Here is an 18,995-nt window from a genome sequence, read left to right as displayed (position 1 = left end):
GCTGGGAATTGAACCTGAGTTCTCTGGAAGGACAGCTGGTGCTTTTAACCAATGAGCCATCTCTTCAGCCTCCAATGATTCAATTTTGTTTATATGTGTATAAGTGCTTGTCTACACATATGTACTTGCACGACGTGCATGCCTGGTGCCCTTGGAAGCACTGAGTCAGTATATGGGTGCTGGGAATCAAACCAAACAGTGCAGTCAGTGCTCAACCACTGAGCTATCTCTCCAGTCCCCAAAGTTCTTAATTTTCAATAAAAAAAATACATTTTATAATAATATATTTAAAATCTCCTTATAAAACATCAAAACAGGAATGTATAAAATGGAAAATGAAAACTTCCATTTCAACAATAGTATACACCTGTAGCTACATGGAAGAATGAAAAAGGATCATTGAATCCAGGAGTTCAACACCCACCTGAGCTTTTAGTGAATGTTCATTCACTGTCTACAGAAACTTAAAACAAGACGAATAATTGATAGCTGAGCAGTGGTGGCACACACCTTTAATCCCAGCACTTGGGAGGCAGAGGCAGTCAGATCTCTGAGTTCCAGGCCAGCCTGATCTACAGAGTAAGTTCCAGGACAGTCAGGGCTACATAGAGAAACCCTGTCTTGAAAACACGGAGGGGGTGGGGGGAACCAAATAACTGATAATAAAGCTTAACTGTACTAAATCATAGAAAAGAACCAACAATGAACATTTAGTACCCTGGACTAAAGAGATGGCTCAGTGATTAAGAGCCCTCACGCCTCTTCTGGAGGACCAGGTCCAATTCCTAGCACCCACATGGTGCCTCACAACCAACTGTTAACTCCAGTCCTATGGGACTGGATGTCCTCTTCTAGTCGCCATAAACACCAGAATGCATGCAATGCATAGACATACACGGAGATGAAACACCTATACACATAAATAATAATAAAAATTGTAAAAAGAAAGAAAACATTTAGCACCCTTCCTCTCTTTTTGTTTGTTTGTCTGGCACAAGAACTCACATAATGTAGGCTGGCTTGGAACTTGCTATGTAGCCCAGGCAGGCCTCAAACTGATCCTCTTGCCTTGGCTTCCCAATGCTAGTATTACAGGTAAGGTAGGCCTCATTATATCTGGCTTGTATTAAAAAAAAAAAAAAAAAAAAAAAAAACCTACTTGGAAAGGTAAACAAAACATTTAACTATAAAAGCATCTGAAAAAAAAATTACAGGGATTCTTTTATTTTAGTAATACTCCCAGAGTGGGAAAAGCCTAAGCAAGAAACAAAAATGATAAATTTGACTTTAAAAAATCTTGGGGCTCGAAAGATGGCTCAGATACTAAGAGGCACCCGCTGGACTTGGGCTTGATTCTCAGTACCCAGTGGGTAGATTACAGCCGCCTGTAACTCCAGTTCCGGGGCTACAAGGCTCTCTTCTGGCCTCTGCATGCAATAAGCATGCAAATAGTACATAGACATGCATACAGGTAAAACACACTTAGAACAAAACAAACAATACAACACAACAAAATAACTTTTTAACCTGGGTATAAGTCAGAGATGTACAAAGCTTTGGCTTGGAGACCCAGCACCACAAAGAAGAATGAAGTGTGGAAAAAATGTTGTAACTAAAATTAAATGAAGTAACAATCTGAGGGAAGAAAGTTTTGTTCTAAGTAATTATGTATTGTATGTGCTGAGAGAAATAGGGAAAGAGAAAAAGGAGAGAAGTGCATGGTCTCACAAATATGAGAAAGAAGCACAGTCCAAGAGAAATAGCCAAAGACAGCACTCAGAAGAGGTCATAGATGCTGGAAAAGACCATGCTGCTTCTATTAGATTAGCAAAGTTTATCAAAGGCTTTTGTAACCAGAAACAGCAGCTCACACCTCTAGTTCTAACACTCAGAGGCTGGGGCAGCAAGACTGCCCAGGTTCAAATTCATTCTGGGATACACAGCGAGTTCAAGGCCATTTTGGTTAGAGATAAAGACCCTGTCTCAAAAGACCGAAGGGTAAGCAAACAAAGGCTTTCCACTCACCTGTTTTGAGCTCACATCCTATTCTCAGCCTTTCAGTATAGCCATACTAGCATCCTTTCTGTGTGATCTTTCACTCAGAGCCTCTGAAGTTAACACAGTCTGTGACAGCTTCATAGCTTACCTGCTTACACTTTAGTCTCATTTAATATAAGCACTCTTTTACTTTTCTTTTTTTTTTTAAAGATCTATGTATTGATTATGTATACAGTGTTCTGTCCCCATGTTTGCCTGCTGGGAATCGAACTCAGGACTTCTGGTCTTTAGAGCAGTTAATGCTCTTAACCTCTGAGCCATCTCTCCAGCCCAAGGATTATTCTTCTTAAAGTATGTACTTATTAAGTATTATAAAAGATTTAAAAAGTATATGTATTATACAATTCTCTATAATATAAACCAATATACTATAGACAGGAAAACAACCACACTAAATTACTACAGAATAAAATATCACTTGCCTTTCCTGAATAGAAGAACTGAATATGTATCTCAAGCAGCAAGCCCATACTTGAGGGCTATAGATATGTATAATTCCAGAGAGCCAACTAGAAGAAAAAGACAGAAAGTAAATAATCAGCCAAATATGGTAGCACATACCTGGAAACTGTGGCAAATTCTCAGATAGCATGGACCACATAGGGAGATCTTACCCCAAAATAAAAAAAAAAATAAAAGGAAAAACCCATACAGGTTATTTTTAAATTATCAAGCTTTGGATCACATCCTTTCCAAGACTGATTCTTGGTGCTCAACAGCAGTACATTAAAAGCTTCACAAAAAAGAAATCACTTTGATAATTCAGAGGCAGACTACATCAAAATATATGGCAACATAAATCTATCACATCTACATAAAGAAAGAGGGTAAGTACATGTTCTTTGTTCTCTTTCACTTGGATGTAGGACAGAAAACTGGTTTGTGCAGGTAAAAGTAAGATGTCAGAATAAATTAGCCTGGACTGAAAATAAATTAGAGGAAACTAAAGTTTGTGACTTAAAACTAGAATTGTGAAGAATATCAACTGCTAATATATACATAGAGGTAGCCCAAAATATAAATACTTTGTAAGAGAATCCCCACATTTGTCAGGTGGTGGTGGCACACACCTCTAATTTCAACACTACAGAGGCAGAGGCAGATGGACCTCTGAGTTCAAGGCCAGCTTGATCTACAGAACCAGTTCCAGAACAGCCAGAATTACAGAGAGAAAGCTTATCTTGAGAAACAAACAAATAATAATAATAATAATTATTATTATTAAAGGCAGGGTTTTTCTTTGTATCCTTGGTTGTCCTTGAACTCACAGAGATCCACCTGTTTCTGTCTCTCAGTTGATTGGATTAATGATATATGCCACCATCATTCAGCTACAATTACTTTTTTACACTGTGCTTATTTTTTATAGTGTTCATTTCATAGGTAAATTGTATACTTCATTATTGGCTATTTTTTTCTATTTGTAAATATCTTAGAACTTCAGTTTAAGTGTAAATTCCTTGAAAAGGGATTTTAAGCCCTAACACAGAACTAAACAAGCTATGCACCTAGAAAGCACATAATAGAAATATTGAGTTTCTGAATCAACTTTCTCAATGTCATTGACCCACTTACTGCAAAGAAAAAACCATTAACACTAAAGGGAACTTCTGTACAACTGCATGTCAAGAGATTTTAAATTCCATTATGTTGAGCCCTGAATTCTTCAAGATATCACAAAGCCAAAGGTACTGAGAAAAGGTTGGAGACCTTCAAATTCAAGGATTCATAATACTGTATTTTAGCTGATTCTAACAGTAAAATACAGAAGCTAAAGAATCACCAGTTTTTGTGGTTTCATAAAATAAGCTCAAGCCAGGCATGGAGGCATATTCCTTTAGTCACAGCACTCTGGAAGCAGAAGCAGGAAGATCACTGTGAGTTCCAGGCCATCCAGAGCTACATAGAAAGGTCCTGCCTCAAAAAACAAAACAAAAAACAACAAGAAAACCCCAAACAAATAAACACAAAAACAACTACACAAAAGCTGAGCTCAATACTCACAATGCACTTAAGATAACGTGGATATACAGTAGCCTGAAAGGATGTCTTAAGTAGAATAATACTTACATTCCCACTAATGGCAGAGAATAAACCTTGGGGTCAGATTCCAACAAAAGTAACAATTTTCGTGTTTCATCCATGGTAATATATCTAAATAGAAGAGACTTAGGTAAGAATAATTTTAAGTATGTGCTTTTAATCCAAAAAAGGCAAATGAGTCTTGAAACAGATTTTAGGTAAGTGGATGAAAAGGAAACTTCAGAGACAATATGTTAAACATTTCATCTATTAAAACAATCATTTATTATTACATACTTCAAATAATTTGCTCCTCAACTTTACTTACATGCTACTTTTAAACAGTGTTAATATTAAAAAGGACAATTTCAGAACCAATTAAGTTACTGGGAAAAGTGAAATTCCTGTTAGTGAAAGTATGCAAGTATCCAAGCAACTAGATCAAAAAAATGTGACTTCTCACTGAAAGAGACTGCATTAAGGGAGGTATAATTAATCCCCCACAGACATTCCTCCAACCTCTACCAAAGAGTGTGATAACAAAACTCAAAACTCACTTTCTCTAAAAGCATATTATAAAGCCCTGGGCTGGATATAACAATAATCGAAGAGCTGTGAGATGGCTCAGTGCTGGATATAACACTAATCAAAGAGCTGATGAGATGGCTCAGTGACTAAAAGCCCATACTTCTCTGGCAGACATCCCAAGTTTGGTTCCCAGCACCCATGTAGGGCAGCTCACAACCACCTCTAATTCCAGAGGATCCAGTGTCTTTTGCCTTCCTCAAGCACCCACACTGACTTACTTACAAACCTACTCTTAGATACACATACATACACAATCTTAAAAAAGTGAACAAACCAAAACTAAATATCCCCGTGTCCTGTTTGCCACCAGGAAACCAAGCGATCACAGATAAATAATGCAAAGACAATTCATTCTGTGTGAGCACATGGGCATTAGCACAAATAAAAAGAAAATCACTTGTTGATTAATTTTAAAAGAAAAAAATCTCACATTAAGAAGCACTTTATTAAGCCAGGCAGTGGTGGTGCAGGCCTTTAATTCCAGCACTCAGGAGGCAGAGGCAGAAGCAGGAGGATCTCTGTGACTTCAAAACCAGCCTGGTCTACAAGAGCTAGTTCCAGGACAGCCTCCAAAACCACAGAGAAACCCTGTCTCGAAAAACAAAACAAAAAAACCACTTTATTATTCCAAAAGATATAAAGGCTTCATTCATATAGTTGTTTCTCTTCACTGTGGATTTTGATCATTTGTAACATAATTAATATACACTCTGGTCAGACTGTGAAATTCAAAATGGGACTTCTTGCTACTCCAAGGAAAAATGTCCTTTTTCTTCTTCCGTTAGAGCAAAGCCTACCAGGGCCAACGTTTTTGAGACCTAACAAGCACTAGGGTGGAATCAGAAGCCACAGACGTAATGCTTACAGCCACTTCTCAAACCTTCAAGCACAGGTAGTTCCACTGTGGAAGCCTGTCAGTAGATTTAAAGTGACAAATCAGGGAAGCAGTACTGCTGAGGATCATAAAGCATGCATCTCCACCCGACAAACTCAGGGACAGTGAGCTGGGGAGGAGTCTGCTTCTGCTTTGTAAGGAAGTCCACCCTTAAGCAGTTAACCTTATGAGCAAGAGCACAGCAAATCTTTTTTTTTTTTTACTTTGCATTTTTTATTATAAATTTTTATTTAAATTTAAAAAAAATCTCATTTTACATCCCAGTTCCCTCTCCCTCCTGCCCTCCCATGCCCTACCACTCCCCATCTCACTCCTCTCATCTACTCCCCAGGGAATGTGAGGCCTCCCATGGGGATCATCAAAGTCTGTCACATCATTTGGGGCAGGGCCTAGGCCCTCCCCTGTGTATCTAGTCTGAGATAGTATCCCTCTATAGGGAATGGGCTCCCAAAGTCCATTCAGAGCATTGCAAATCCTTAATTGGGGTCACTATGCAGCCCTGGCTATTTCTGGAACTCACTATGTAGCTCAAACACAGAAATCTGCCTGCTGCTGCCTCCTAAGTGCTGAGATTAAAGGTGTCTGACATCATGCCCTGAAATCTATTTTAATTTAATTTTTTACCACCAACTCTTTCGTAGGGTGAATCAGCACAACTTTGCAACAAAAATTAATAGGCTGTGTTATACTGCAACAGATGAATGTATGCTTAGCATGTGCAAGACCATGGGTTCAAACCCCAGCAACAAATCCTTAGAAATAAGTCACCTTACCTCTCCTGATTACCGATCAAATGGCTGGATCTTTGACATGAAACTGACTACAGTATTTAGTACTACATGGGTATCTTGAAAAAATATTTTAATTCAACCAATACTTATGAGTTTAGACTAATGGATCTTTTACTTACCCATGTTTATAGGTTCCTTGAACTTGAGAAATATTCAGATTACTACTTAAGTTTCTTGCCAGAGCTGTGGGAATAATAGGGATAGGCTTCACAGGTACACATTTGAAAGAATTTGCTAGAGTTATTGCTGCCCAATGAAAGTCAAAATCCAGACCATCCACACTCTCCCTGGGGGTGATTTGAACTCGTAGGGAAAGCAGCTTTCCGAAGTCCAAGAAATCTTTGCAACACACATGGTACTGTAAAGCCTGAGAAACCAATATTATAAAATTATAACTTTGAAATGCATCTACAGCTTAAAGTTCAATTAACACTGTTACAGATACCTCCATAGTGTCTTACAATGATAAAAGTGAATTAGTTCTAATATACAACATTTCAGTTCTCATTTCTTCCATAATGATCAAAAGATTATGTGAATAATTTAATCAACAGTCCTAAACTCCACTATAAGTTTCTAATTTGGATGTCCTAGAAGCTCTTCAAATTCTTTTTCGTTTTTTGGTTTTTGAGACAGGGTTTCTTGTACAGCCCTGGATGTCCTGGAACTAGCCCTGTAGACCAGGCAGGCTTTGAACTCACAAAGCTCCGCCTGCATCTGCCTCCCAAGTGCTGGGATTAAGTATGTGTGCCACCAACACCAGGCTGCCATTGCTGTTTTTTAAAATACTAGAACCAATCTGATAAGTAGAAAATAGAATCATTTTACCTTTATTTGCATTTTCAAGACACTGGTTGAGTTTTTTTTTTGTTGTTTCGTTTTTGTCTTTTGGTAGTCCTAGCTGTCCTGCAATTCACTATGTAGACCAGGCTGGCCTCAAACACACAGAGATCCACCTGCCCCTACCTCGAGTTCTGAGACGAAAGGCATGCATCAACACTGCCCTGATACTCTTCAAATCCTTGCTGGGCAATTATCACACCTAAAAACTTTACTATACTGGGATGGGTGGTGGTGGAGTATGTAAATTAATTATGACTCAGCCTTAGAGAATCTCAATCATTCCTTTTTGGTTCCCTTTTCATTATCCAAATTGTTAAGAGTAACTCTTCTTCCATATTTACCCTAAGCTCTACTATGCCCTTTCTATTCTTACTGCTACCATACACACACACACACACACACACACACCTAATACACATCCAACCTAGTGGACCATTCTCCATTCTCTCTGACTTCAGTCAGTCTGCTTGATCAGATTTGAGAAAACCTCTAATAACTAAACACACAAAAAAAATTTCTTTACCTAATAAAGCTGTCTATAATGTGACTAAACTAACATTCCAGTCTAACCGCTCTTAACAAAAGTTTATATAACACTAGCAACCTTGAGCACTTCCTGAACTTTCTCGTCTTGGTCATACTGCTTCCTCTTCTGGAATATTACCATAGTCCTCACCTATAATCTCTAGCCTCAGATCAGAAACCTCATTACCTTGGATTTTTACATCTACAATTATTCATAGATCATTACAAATAAGTCTCAAATATCGGCTTATTCTAATATTACAAACCACACAGTATGATTCTTATCCGTAATTTAAATTGTCACCTGTACTTTAGACAGGACTTAGGAGCTGAATTAACTCTGACCCAAAGCCTCCTCCCTGAGGACTAGCTTTCACACTTCTTGAAAGTGTCATGCAAACTTCCAAGGGAGGCAAGCAGTTAGTCCTACCCAGGCATGACACCTATGCACTACAACAAGGACCAACATGGCACAATAACCCTCAGGGAGCAATAGTGGAAACATACCTTGGTGGTAACCAACAGCTATAATTAGACTTCAGACTCACCCAAGAGGGAAATCATGTCTGGTATGGTACTGGAAACCTGGCCAGCTACCCAGGGCTAGAAAAGTCTTGGATCTGGAAAAACCTTAAACTGCAAGGTTACTGAACTGCATAATTTCTAAGTGCTATCCAAGTATTTATCCTTGTACACACAGGTAAGTTGTAGTTCTCACCCCTCATCAAAGGAACTCCTCTTTGTAACAGAAGATCATTACAGAAAACCACAACCAATCAAAATGCAGAGACTAAGTTCCAACTTGCACACCTGTAACACAACTCCTGTAATTAAGGCCCTGGTATCTTTGCTAAAGAGGACTGTAAGAAGCAGAAAACAGGACATTTGCTATGAGATTGTCTCTATTAAGAATGTCAGAGGCTACACAAATGAAGTCTCATCAATATGGCTGCCTAAATAAGCCCCAAAGAATGACAACACCACCAATGAACATGCTAGCATGTAAGGGAGGAACTCTAGTGAGGCCTCAACCTTAAACAAAGACCATAAGCAACTGAAAAGTGTTAAGAGTGGGAGAAAGTCTTCTCTAGGGAATAGCACACTAATTGGTTATCCAATATTAAGTGGTTGACCCTGAGATAACATGCAGACAGAGCATGTTGAAGATAGGTGTGTGTGTGTATATCTGTAACAATTATTTTTTAAAAAGCTATAAATTTGATAGAGCAAGAGGGGGTTACATGGGACAGAGGAAAGGGGAGATGATGCCATTATAATTTCAAGAAACAAAAATTATTATAAAAAAGAATATTATTAATGAATTTCACCTTTAAAGTTGAAGTGAAGTCATCTGCATTATGAACTGTCATATCTCTTGAACAAAGTCCTTGAATATGAACTTTGCAGGGGATCAAAAAATCTCCAGGAAGAGACGCAGTAGGGGTTCTTTCTAAGCATTCTGGTACTTCTCGACCAGGATCAAATCGATCTACTGTCAATGTCACACCTTCTTCATCTGCAGAACAAAAAAATCAACTATTATGTAGTATGATAATTAAAAAAGATAAAACCACCAAAAAAATGTATATTTTAGCAAAGTATTTTGATCATACTGATAGTATACTAAAATAATACATTTTAAAAAATGATTTGTTTATAGTCTACAGATAACTACACCATGAATTCTGTAGTGGGTAGTTTTACGCATTTTCATATCCATGGTGTAAAGCAAAGAAATTAGCAAAAGCACATACAATAGCTGGCTGAAACATATATATTCTATAATAGCCATACTATATGTTTTTAGAACATATTACCTTCATCCACTCTGAGAGAACCAAGTAAGAAGCACGGCACATTTTTTTTATTCTGCTTAGCATGACGATAAGCAAGTCGGATAGCCTTTTCAGTTACCACAAGCTTTGGCTTTCTGAAAAATAAAGTCTTTTATGAATGTGGTATACCTTATGTCCTAAAAAGAAAAAAATTCTATAACGTACTGACTAAAATAACAGAATTTATAAAAACTGTACACAAAGATTAACATCAAGAGATTCCTAGTTATTGAAAAGTAACCCTGTAAGGCTACCAGGACATCATAGTGGCCATATACTGACAGGAAAGGCACAAATGTCCCAGATTCTAACCTGGACCAGAGCACAAACTGACAAACTAGAAGGCCAACATGATTCTGTAAATAAAGTCTAATAGAAATAGTCACATTCACTTGTTTATATATCATTTATGTCCATTTCTGACTACATTCCTGACTATAAAACATAAATATATTAGAACGAAAAGCTGGTCATGATATCATGCACCTTTAATCTCAGAGTTCAGGAGTGCAGGCACATCTCTGTGAATTTGAGGCCAACCTGGTCTACATAGTGAGTTTGAGTTCAGGACAGCCAGAGCTACACAGTGAGTCCCTCCCTATCTTAAAAAAAAAAAAAAAAAAAAAAAAAAAAAAAAAAGGTAGCAGGTTGGCTCAGTAGTTAAGAGCTCATACATCTCTTGAAAAAGAGTCATTCAGAACTTACAGAAAAAAAAAAGATTAAATCAATTAAAAATTCAAAGGACAAACTGGTATATTATCTGAAAACTATACATCTATATTAACATTCTTTCATATATACATATCTATTTCCATATTTAAAAAGCAACCTAAATGGATGGCAGGCATAACTAAATGGTGGAACACTTGCTTAGCCTGCACAGGCTCTGCGTTGGATACTCAAGATGCCAACAAAAACAAAACAGAAAGTAAAAGACAAAACCCCTAAATGTATAAGCACAGCTAAGGAGAAAAATCAGTAGAACTAAAAAACAAATTCAAAATGTATGAGCAAAGAAAGCTGACCAAAAAAAGTTTAAGAAATTGGGAGGCGTGGGGTAGGGTTGCTGGGCAGATGCAGGTGGATCTCTATCATTTCAAGGCCAGCCTGGTACACAAAGTGAGTTCCAGGACAGCCAGAGCTGTTACACAGAGAAATCCTATCTTGAAAAAAAACAACAAAAAGCACTGTTGGCAAATAGAAAGGCAAGATAGGTGGGACTAGGTGACAAGGAGTATTCTGGGAGATGTAGAGAGGAGTCAAGACATGAGAGAAGAGGTCTGACCCTCTCTCTGGTAAGATAAGACACTTAGATTGATAGAAATGGGTTAATATTTAAGACAGCTAGCCAGTAAGAAATGCTACTGACAGGCCAAAGCTTTGTATCTAATACAGCATCTCTGTGTGTTATTTGGGGCTGACGCTGCTGTGGGACCAGGCTGGTGGGAAACTGCCTGTAACACCAGGTACTATGCTATTTTACAAAGCCTTTCTCATTTAATCTTTGTAAAAAGTCTGTGAGGCTAAGAATGGTGGTGCAAGTTATAATACAAGCATTCAAGAGGCCAAGGCAAGAGGATGGAAAGTTTAAGGTCAGCCTGGGCTACATAGAAAGTTCAGCTCTAGCTTAAACAGTGAGATACTGTCTTATAAAAACAAACAAAAAACAGGATGGTGACACACACCCAGAGACAGGCAGATCTCTGTGAGTTTAATTAATAATTAAGGCTAGCCTGGTCCACATAGTGAGTTCCAGGCCACCTGGAGCTATGTAGTAAGATCTTGTCTGGAAAACATTTAGAAATACCAGGAAAGGATCATGTATTGCCCTATAGTAGAGTGTTTAACATGATCAAGTACATGAAACACTCCTGAGGCTACACATGATCCTTTCCTGGTACTTCTAAATTTATTTTATAAATAAATAAACTGACCTTTGACTACTTTATTGAAGTCATTTAAATAAGAATTGGTTAGGATCAACCCTGTCGTGAAAAAACAAACAAACAAAAAAGAATTGGGCAGAGAGGAAAACATGTGCGACAAGGAAGATTGAGTCAGGGTAGGAATAGAAGACAGAAGACAAAGAGAGAGAGAGAGGGAGGGAGAGAGAGAGATCGAGAACATAAAAGGGAGCCAATATTGGTTTGAAGAGAAAATTGAACCTAAAGAAAGGTCTAGAGACCTACAAGACTGCCGCCAACTAACAATTTGAGCTTCCGTGAAAAGGCTACCATAAATGCCCTTCCCGGATAGTGAGATCAACAACTAACATATCCTTGGAGCCCTCATCTAATACCTGTTGGAAACAGAAGCCAACACCCATACCTAAACACTGAGTCGAACTAGAACCCAGATGCAGACGGAGAGGACAAGACCAAGTTGCAGAAACATATAGAGACAGCTGACCTAACAAGGAGGAGCTAACAGGCCCCCAGACTGATAGCTGGGAAGCCAGCATGGGACTGACTCAGGCCCCCCTGAATATGGGTCTCAGCCAGAAGGACTGAGCAGTCTAAGGGACCTCAGACAGTGGAACCAGGATGTATCCCTGGTGCACAAAAGGACCTTGCGAACACATCCCCCATGGAGGGATACTGCCTTAACCTAGAGACAGGAGAGAAGTCCTAGTCCCTACTTCAAATGACCTGTCAGATCTACATGACCCTACCTGGACGGCATTGCCCTACATGTGGAATTGGGGTGGGGGGATGAGAGGGGAGGGTGGTCAGGGTGCATGTGAGGGGGCAGAGGGTAAAAGGGAGGGAGGGAGAGGGAACTGGGATCGACATGTAAAATAATAAATTAAATAAATAAATTTAAAAAAAGAATTGGTAGGATTAGGAATTGAGGGTCTAGACAGCCTGACTCCAGTTAAAAGTACCTTAACTCACCAAGGCAAAAATCTAAGTTGAGTGGTGGTGGCACATGCCTTTAATCCCAGCACTTTGGAGGCAGAGGCCAGCCTGATCTCCCTATCAAGTTCCAGGACAGCCTGGACACAGAAAAACCCTGTCTTGGGGGGGAAAAAAAAATTAAACAAAACAAATCTATGATTACTGACAAGTACCTACAATTAGACTGACTATAACCTATCCTCTGTGGAACACTTTTAGCAAGTATGTCCTCAGACACAACAGTTCAATTGATTACTATTACTTTATGTCTAAATTTCTTTCAAAAGGTCCTATAGAGAACTACATTTATGCCTTCTAACTTGATCCATTCCATCTCAGCTCTATCTTCTCAGAGTTCCACACAGATGCCATGCTGAAGCATGAGAAACATTCCTATAATATTCAGAACTATAGATGTGCAGAATATTTTAACTATGAAATTAGGATTATTTCTCAAAAGCATAAGGAAGATTTAACCAACAGATGGGATTTTGTTTGACAGGAACTTTTAGTGAAAAAGTAAAGAAAAATGAATACAGATTGAGCATAGTTTACCTGAAATACTTGAGACCACAAGAACTCCAGTTTGGAAACACTTGCAATACAAAATCTTGGAGATAGAACTCAAATCTAAATATGAAATTCATTTATATTTACAAACACCTATAGCTTGAAGGTAATTTTTATATAACTGTACTTTGTATGTACGTAAGATCACATTTTGAGGAAAAGGACCTTTACCTGCTCAGCTACCTTGGCAGTCCAAGCTTCAGATTTTAGAATCTAGAGAAATGGTTCCTACCAGGCAAGCACAAGGACCTGAGTTTGGATTTTCAATATCCACATAAAAGATGGGAAAAGTGACATCATCTGTATAACCCCAGTGTCTGGTGGAGTGGGGTTGGGGGTTAGCTAGCTGGTCAGCATGCCGGCTGAAAAGGCAAGCTCCAGATTCAGTGAAATCCTGTTTCTAAGGATAAAGTAGAGAGCAATACAGGAAGACAATGGACATCAACTCCTGGCTACCACACATGGACACACATATACACACAAATCAAAAGGGAAAAAAAATGGACTTTGGGATTTAGGCAGTCCAATTTGTATTAGTAATAACAATTAAGTCTGTCTTACATATTCTTTTATAATTCATGCTTATACTGGTTTGATTTGAAAAGAGAAACATACCTGTGGTAACTAAGATGCAAGTAGATGAAACCTCCAATTGGCATTGGGTTCCAAAGTGCCAATTTTGATGGGGGAAAGTGGAAAGGTACCATCTTGCTTGAAGAAAACCTTTAAAAAAAAAAAATATTAAAGTATGAGGAAAAGCAAACAGTATAAATTTTAAGATTTTTTAAAAAATTTATTAATATGAGTGTTCTGTCTATATGCTTCTTTGCTCACCAGAGGAGGGCAATGGATACTATTACAAATGGTTGGAAGCCACCATGTGGTTTCTGGGAATTGAATTCAGGACCTCTAGAAGAACAGCCAGTGCTCTTAACTGCTCAGTTATCTCTCTAGCCCCCCCCCCAGTATAAATTTTTTTAGAAACAGTTCTCTTTGTCACCAGGCAGTCCAAGTCCTTAGGCAACCAAGACTAGGATTTCCAGGCCAGACTAAAAAACAGTTGAGGGAAGCCATGTTAAGGATTTGAGTAAACAAACAAAAATAATAGCAGTACTTCCCTGAAGAGTTATAATGAATGGTGAACACATATGTAAAATACTTTAAAATAATTTCTAATTCATTGTCAAGTGTTCAATGTTGTCTTTTCTTCTTTCATTTTCCAATCTATAGTACCTTTAAAAATCAATCTAACACAACACTTTTCCAAGCACTATAAAGGGTCATATCAACTGAAACCCTAACTATAACACTTATTAACTATATGACAATAGATTAATCAATACCTCTATGCTATACTTTATTATACACACACACACACACACACACACACACACACACACACACATACATGTATATGTATATATATATAAATAAAAATATAAAAATAATACTGCATGAGGCCAGGCATGGTGGTACCCACCTTTAATCCCAGCACTTGGGAGGTAGAAAAAAAATAGGCCAACTTTGTCTACATAGTGAGTTCCAGGACAGCCAGGGCTATGTAGGGAGACCCTGTCTCAAAATGGATGGATGGATGGATGGATGGATGGATGGATGGATGGATGGATGGATAGATGGATAGGTAAAATAAAAAATACTGTAGTAGTGTGATGCAACAGAAGGGTCAAGATTAAAGTAAAAGGATTACGATAGCGTCCCAGGTCATGTTTCCTATTGTCTTTAGCAAGAACATCTGGCACAAAGTAAGCAACAGAGAATATAAAAGCTTCCCATAGGCATATCTGTAGTTTAGAAGAGAAAGAAAACCCATATGCCAGCATTAATTGTTCCTCTAGGGGGCAATAAAATGATCCAAAGGACTAAATCACCCAAGTTAAGTTTGCCAGATCCTCCATGTAATAACAGACTTAGAAAAGCAGGGACAGATGGCCAGCTCCTCCTTCCAACTCCACATAAAAGGAATGGCTTAGGGAAATATGAAAGTCTTGGGATGACCAGTGTGAGATGATTACAGGCAAGGTGAGATGACTAGTGCTTAGAAAGAAAGAACACCAATATTTTTCCATTCCTCTAGATTGGAACTAAGTAATTTCAGGTAATTTCTCATCAATAAGACATCTATGTTAATAGATGAGAGAGAAAAGGGAGCTAATATTTACTAAGTACCTATTATATACCTGTTCAAGTTTAATAAGCATATTTAATGCCTTCCTGGTAATCGATTAAAAATCAATCACAATCCTCATCTTACAATGAATAACTAGATCAAAGGATACACCCAATTAAATGGGGAGCCAGATATTCCTGATTCCTAAAACTGTTCTTTTTTTCTCTTCCAGTATTCTGTCTCAAGTTAATGTGGGCAGCTGCAAAAATACACTGAAAAATATTTTGAAACCAGGCTTCGTGGCATGTGCTTGAGGTCCCAAAGCTTAAGGCCAAGGAAAGAATATTTAAATGAGTTCAGTGTTTCAAGATCAGCCTCAGCAACACAGCAAGACTTCCATCTCAAATAACTAAACAGCCAGGCACAGTGGAACATGCCTGTAATCCTAGTATCTGTGAGGATGAGGGAAAAGAACTGGGTGAGTGTGAGGACAGTTGGGGCTACATAACTAGACCTTGAATCAAAAAAAAAAATAGGAACTGGAGAGATGGCTTAGTGATAAGAGTACTTCTCCAGTAGAGGACCTAGATTTATTCTCAGCACACATATGGCAGCTTACACCTTTCTGTAGCTCCAATTCCAAGGGATCAGATACTTTCTTCTGGCCTCCTTGGGTACCAGGAATGTATATGGTGCAAATGCATACACACAGACAAAACACTCATACACATAAATAAAAAGGAATATTTAAATATATAATCAATAAAATAAAGTCTCTGTACCTGGTATTCATTTGGGACTTTTTCTAGAGGAACTACAGGCTCTATAGTTGGTGATTTACTCAATTTCTGGTCCTCAGTACCCTACAGTAATAAAAGAATATTGTAAACATAGAAGAAACATTATTTAACCACACAATAACAAAATTATACAGCTTATATGAAAAGTAACCATAGATTAATAAATCTAAATATTTGTAGTGTACTTGCCTACAAGTGCCAAGGTCCTATGTTCATTGTCCAATACACAGAAAAATAAAAGATTAAATGTTAGTAATAGGGTTTGATTGCTTTCATACTTGAGTCATTCAGCCTATAAACTTTAAAATTTAATTTAGTATACCCATTCATTAAAGGATACACATATTTTGCCCCAAAATCTTTTTCTTTCTTTTTTTTAAGACAAGGTCTCATGACATAGGACTTTAATCTCAGAACTCAGGAGGCAGACATAGATGGATCTCTGTGAGGTTGAACCCATCCTGGTCTACATAGTGAGTTCCAGGACAGTGAGGGTTCTGCAGAGCGAAGCTATTCAAAAAAACAAAAATAGTAAATGTTGACCTATACAGGACTATACAGTCTGTATTTTGCTTCATTAGCATCGAATAAAACAATCCAGTGGGAAATTAGATATATGGATTTTAAACTCAAGAGAGGTGGAAACTAAAGGTGTGCTGTGTGGATGAGTGGGCACAAAATATTAGTGAGACTACCCAGCAAGTGTGAATATGGATTCAAACCATTAACACAGATTATTTCACAAGTCAGTTTGAGGGGGTAGAGAATTCCTGTTTATCACCACAGAAGTAAGTTTGTGATGAGTTCATTATAGTTGCTTATAAAATTTATTCCTAGGTTTTCCTGTTTGATATTTTTGTGTATGGTTTTCTGAGGATTATGAGTCTTGCCTCTCAAGTTCTGGTGTTCAGGTATGTACCACCAAGCTGCCGGCATTTACTTATTTTTTAAAGCCTTACTTTTTAACCTTTTGTGCATTGTTTCAATTTTAGCAAAAAGATATTGTCTGAGGCAAATGAGGCAGCTTAGCACTTGCTGTGCAAGGCTAATGACCTGAGATCAATTCCCAGAATGCAAGATGGAAACAAAGAACAGACTAAGGGAAGTTGTGCTCTGTACTCCACATGCGCTCACATACATGTATCATACACACAGAACAACAGTAATGATAACAGATAAAAATCTAGGGCCAATAGGATGGCTCAGAGGATAAAGATGCTTGCTGCCAAAAACAACTAGCAACTTGAGTTTGATTCCTAGGACATACAGTGGATACAGTGGAAGAAGACAAACAACTCCTGCAAGTCATCCTCAGACCTCCACATATGCATTGTAGTATGCACACGCACGTGCACACACAAGTAAATTTTAAACTCTAATAATTTTTTGTTGTTGTTTTTGGTTTTGGTTTTTCAAGACAGGGTTTCTCTGTGGCTTTGGAAGATGTCCTAGAACTAGCTTTTGTAGATCAGGCTGGCCCCGAACTCAGAGTTCTGACTGCCTCTGCCTCCCAAGTGCTGGGATTGAAGGTGTTCATCACCATCACCCATCAAAACTCTAATAAATTTTTTAAAGGAATTATCTGACTTAATTGCTAAAGATTACTAACACAGGTGTAAGTCATTCAGAAGTGACCTTTTCCAAAATTTTCAAGGCTGAAAATATCTGAGAAAACAAAATTCTAAAGAATATGACCTTTAAAGATCAACTAAAAGTCCCCCATGGAGATATCTGAACTTCTTGAAATACAGGCTTAAAAAAAATGCCTTTCTTTAGCACTTGGTTGTCATGGTAACAGTAATCACACTGATAACTCTACCTCCACAAAGTATATAAAGTGCCACTTTTCTTTACAAATGGATATGTTTTTAAATGCCTTATCTGTCTCTTCTTTCATACATTAGGTCTTTCTCACTTGAAAACAACTAAATGAGATTTGATAAACTAGCTTACCTTGACAGCATTACATAAAGCTAATGGCCAAAACTGTGCAAAATGTAGATCTAGCAAATATACTCCGCTCAGGTAATGTTATCATCGTGTAGCAAATGAGACCCACATCCTCAATTCTCCCTCTTGCCCATAGAAAATTCTTTCCATCCTCCCACCTTAGCTGAGCACATCAGCCTGCCGGACTGACTGACAAGTTCCTCCAGTGCAGATACAAATGTGTCTAGGAACAAGTTTTTCTCCTGCTTAGAAAGCTGATGGCTTTTCTTCGTATACAGAATTTAAAAAACAAAACCCAAAAACCATAATTAAGGCCCTACCCAATCGCAACCTTAACTCCTAGTCATTCATCCTCCATCAGCAGTTTCCGACAGGACTGCATAGATTGTCCTTCCCATTTACTTCGAATTTCCTACTAAACCCGATCATCCAACCTCCAACTCGACTGTTATATTTCTTGTGGTGACATCACTGATTCTGTGTTCAGACACAGTATCTCACATCTCGCTTTTGACATAGGTCTACTTCCTGTAGACCATCGACTATAAACACTGATTGATCCCTTACACAGTCTGGGCCAGATAGCGTAAAGAATGCAAGAGCGAGGATCAGGGTTTTATCCCTAAGAAATTTTTACAGTAAAAGCAATCTGAGGCACGTCACAAAAGTACAACTCTTTAGTAGGCAACAGACAAGGCTCTTGGGTCCGCTTTCTTTCTCTCCTGGAGGCCCTGTGGTCACCAGTCCCAGGGCGCTAACTCGGACCCTCCCAGACCGCTTGTTACTCACTGAGCTTCCCGGGCCCAGAGGGAGCCTCGGGGAACCAGAATCACGAAGACCCACCGTCGCTGTCTTCACGGCCGCCGCCAAGCTGGAGTTTGTTTGTTGGGCACCCAAAGGCCAGCTCCAAGAAGCGTCCCGGATGACTGTGGCCCCGCCCCTAGGACGTTGGGGGTCGCGGGAACCCAGGCGGCAAATGCCGTCAGGAGGAAAATGAAGGGCGCGCCGCGACTGCTGATTGGCCAAAAGCCCGGCCAGTCCCGCGACGGGGGCGGTCCTAAAGCGTCACGCAACGTCTCCGCGGCGTACTGCA

The 18,995-nt window shown here is 38.7% G+C and overlaps 1 protein-coding gene across 1 annotated transcript in view; it reads right to left on the bottom strand.

The window, feature by feature from the left end:
• The window catches only part of Stil (STIL centriolar assembly protein), a 40,555-nt gene extending 24,546 nt beyond the window's left edge, over positions 1-16,009 (bottom strand). The window contains exons 1-7 of the mRNA XM_051188474.1: positions 15,935-16,009; positions 13,640-13,747; positions 9,540-9,652; positions 9,051-9,238; positions 6,474-6,721; positions 4,129-4,212; positions 2,481-2,567 (exon numbers count right to left, since the gene is read on the bottom strand). Coding sequence (XP_051044431.1) covers positions 2,481-2,567; positions 4,129-4,212; positions 6,474-6,721; positions 9,051-9,238; positions 9,540-9,652; positions 13,640-13,747; positions 15,935-15,945 — 839 coding nt within the window. The 5' untranslated portion in view covers positions 15,946-16,009. The remainder of the gene's footprint in view (positions 1-2,480; positions 2,568-4,128; positions 4,213-6,473; positions 6,722-9,050; positions 9,239-9,539; positions 9,653-13,639; positions 13,748-15,934) is intronic.
• Between the last annotated feature and the right edge of the window lie 2,986 nt (positions 16,010-18,995).

The sequence above is a fragment of the Phodopus roborovskii genome, unplaced genomic scaffold (assembly GCF_943737965.1).
Source record: "Phodopus roborovskii unplaced genomic scaffold, PHOROB, whole genome shotgun sequence".
Classification (NCBI taxonomy): domain Eukaryota; kingdom Metazoa; phylum Chordata; class Mammalia; order Rodentia; family Cricetidae; genus Phodopus; species Phodopus roborovskii.
Note: the sequence above shows the minus strand (reverse complement) of the source record. Positions and strands in the feature narration are given on the sequence as shown.